General features: G+C 37.0%; 1 protein-coding gene across 7 annotated transcripts in view; it reads left to right on the top strand.

Moving 5' to 3' along the window:
• Positions 1 to 3,142, top strand: part of LOC107749226 (protein FAM131B-like) — a 59,967-nt gene that overhangs the window by 16,857 nt on the left and 39,968 nt on the right. For 4 of the 7 annotated variants that reach the window (XM_016564353.1, XM_016564340.1, XM_016564334.1 and 1 more), the window contains exon 2: positions 607 to 644. In XM_016564353.1, the coding sequence (XP_016419839.1) occupies positions 607 to 644 (38 nt within the window). The remainder of the gene's footprint in view (positions 1 to 606; positions 645 to 3,142) is intronic. The other 3 variants (XM_016564356.1, XM_016564349.1, XM_016564329.1) reach the window with 1 other exon arrangement.

The raw sequence follows: 3,142 nt of genomic DNA, 5'->3' as shown, positions 1-3,142 counted from the left end.
AAGGACCCACACAGACCACAGGGTGAGCACCCCCTGCTGGCCTCACTAACCCCTCTTCCGGCAGCAACCTAGTTTTCCCAGGAGGTCTCCCATCCAGGTACTGACCAGGCTCAGCCCTGCTTAGCTTCAGTGGGTTCACCAGCCATTAAACTCTAAACAGCTCACCTTTCTTAAATGTTTATAAAACATTATATAATTTCTATACTATTTTGCCACATACAGAGTAGACTGCAAGGTATAATCATTGTTAGAGTCATTTTAATAAAGCTTAGTTTCACACAGTGCAACCAATTATGCTCAGTAACACTATTAAACTGGCTAAGAGAAAATTAATTACAAATAAACAAGGTCCAAGTTCTCAGCAAACGCTAATTACTATAACAGAGACAATTGTAGGCAGTAGATGTACTGTAGACTGCATTGATGTAGTTTACAGTGTTTTATTGCAAGAAATCACTCCCTGATCTTGTAACAATCCTTGAAATGTTTATATCACAGCCACCTACTCTTCCAATCACAAAAATATATGCCCTGCTTATACTTTTCCTATTTGAGTCTCAAAGCACCCTGCTATAATTTACACTTTTTATCTCCTTCTCTCTCCAGCAGCAGATGGAGTTCCCGTGCAGAAGGATGGGGAACAGGTAAGCGAGCTGCCTATATATTACACCAACATACATACAGGTGCATCTCAATAAATTAGAATGTCGTGGAAAAGCAAAGAAGCTGCCCACACTGCCAAAAGCACCAAAAGTTGGTTAAATGACCAAAGTTGGTGTTGGTGTGCTTGACTGGCCAGCAAACTCACCAGACCTGAACCCCATAGAGAATCTATGGGGTATTGTCAAGAGGAAAATGAGAAACAAGAGACCAAAAAATGCAGATGAGCTGAAGGCCACTGTCAAAGAAACCTGGGCTTCCATACCACCTCAGCAGTGCCACAAACTGATCACCTTCTAATTTGTTGAGATAGTGAATTGGTGGGTTTTTGTTAAATGTGAGCCAAAATCATCACAATTAAAAGAACCAAAGACTTAAACTACCTCATTCTGTGTGCACTGAATTTATTTAATACACGAGTTTCACAATTTGAGTTGAATTACTGAAATAAATTAACTTTTCCATGACATTCTAATTTATTGAGATGCACCTGTATACTAAATTAGACAGATCTCTCAACAGCGCTGACACGCTTTGACACTCCACACCACAAATTCATGTTTAGGGGGAAAAAAGCATCCTGCTCCAAGATGGAGGCCAAGGTGTCCAAAACAGGAAGAGATTATCTCAGTTAGGGAAGTGAGCCAGCTCTCCTCCTTAACAGCAGAAAGACATTGCTAGCACATTAGCCTAGTTAACAGCATGTAGTTTAGTGCTTACCCAATCTGGCTTGTAGTTTGCTGTTATCGTAGTTAGCATTTACTTTTGGTTAAGTTTGTGTGTTTTGTGCCTCACACCCCTAAGAACTGACCCAGAAAGCAGGCTTACAGTATTTGCCTTCAGCTGTGCAGTGACACTGGAGACTGGTTCTGGGTTTGTGTTTAAGGGAGAGATTATGATTTTGCTCAATGGATGCTCAGTATCACCACTGACAAATCACTTTGCTTGCTTTTATTTCTTCTTATGTCTCTTCATATTGTTGATAAATTTGAATGAGTAAGGCAAGCATTCATTTTATCTCACACAAAGCATATATATGAGATTTGCTCCCTCTCTCTCATTTCTGGAAGCTTTTAAAACTGATTCCATTATCAGACAGGGTTTGCTGCATGAAGACAAAATATGTGAAATTCAAAAGATACGTACCTTGTTAATAAGTAAATACACACGGATCTTTCATCTGTCACCCTTTTCTGAGTCTGAAGTACCTGACTGAAGTCCTAATAACAACAAACAATGTAATTCGAAAAGGAATTTAGATCCACATCTGACGCATTTTTGAACGAAACAAGATATCATCTAAAGCAGAGTCATCCCGAACCGTCGAGTGTCTCCAATCTAAACACGGTTGGTGGTTCGTTCCTGAATGAATCAATGTCTTTAAATGAGTCGGAATGAATGATTCAAATGATTCATTTATAAAAATGATCAAGTGTTGCCACCTGCTGGCGCATCAATATAACCTACAGAAATAATCATTGCAAAGAAGTAGCCTAGTGCTGTCAATCGATTAATCGCGATTAATCACATCCAAAATAAAAGGTTTTGTTTACATAATATTTGTATGTGTACTGTGTTTATTTATTATGTATTTGTGAAGAGTTTGGTTCCAAAACGCTATAAATCCATTTTGATTAATTTGAGTAAAAATGTGTTTTCTTTACCAAGAAAGTGGCTAGATGAAAACCACTATTTTCTGTTTCAAACTTTCGCATAGCATCTTTAGGTTATAATAACATTAAAAATTCAAATCCAGATTTTGATTTTCAAAGATTTATTATAAAATGTTATAATTTTTTCCCCAAAATGCAATAAATCCATGACACATTTTTTTTTTCTTCAAAATGCAATAAATCCTTTGAATCAATATAAAAGTTATTTTTCATATTGAAACTGTTGAAAATACACAACATAGTAAGTTGATCCACATATGACAGCCTCTGAACTTGGTCAATACTAATCTTATATGCAGGCACTGGACTAAAAATACATTCAATCAGTCATAGCTCCAAAAATAATTCAACGGGTCATCTTGTTAATGCTATAAATTAATTACAACAATAAAAGAAAATGTCATCATGAACATACATGAACAACATCACATTAAACCACAGAAATACAGAAATTCCAAAATGACATTTCCCTTACATTCAACTTCCAAAAGTGCATTCATCTTTGCCATGTTACATTCATTTAGTTGACTAGTGCTATACGCTGTATTAACAAAAACATTAATGGCATAAATAAAAACACTTACACTGACAAGCTACGCAATATCACATTCATAATCGAATGTGACTCATCTGCGATTATGAACACGATATTACAGTGATCTACGGCTCTGTGTATTAAATGCCACTCCATCTGAAAGCACGTGATGGAGATTTACCGTTCACAGAACCGGCTTTACTGACGAGATGCGCATGACAATCACATGCGATTTATCGTGCAGCCCGAAGTTTGTTTGTTGATCACAAAGTAC

Source organism: Sinocyclocheilus rhinocerous, unplaced genomic scaffold (assembly GCF_001515625.1).
Source record: "Sinocyclocheilus rhinocerous isolate Xijiao unplaced genomic scaffold, SAMN03320098_v1.1 scaffold491, whole genome shotgun sequence".
Taxonomy (NCBI): Eukaryota; Metazoa; Chordata; class Actinopteri; order Cypriniformes; family Cyprinidae; genus Sinocyclocheilus; species Sinocyclocheilus rhinocerous.
This window is presented reverse-complemented; position numbering and strand designations above follow the sequence as displayed.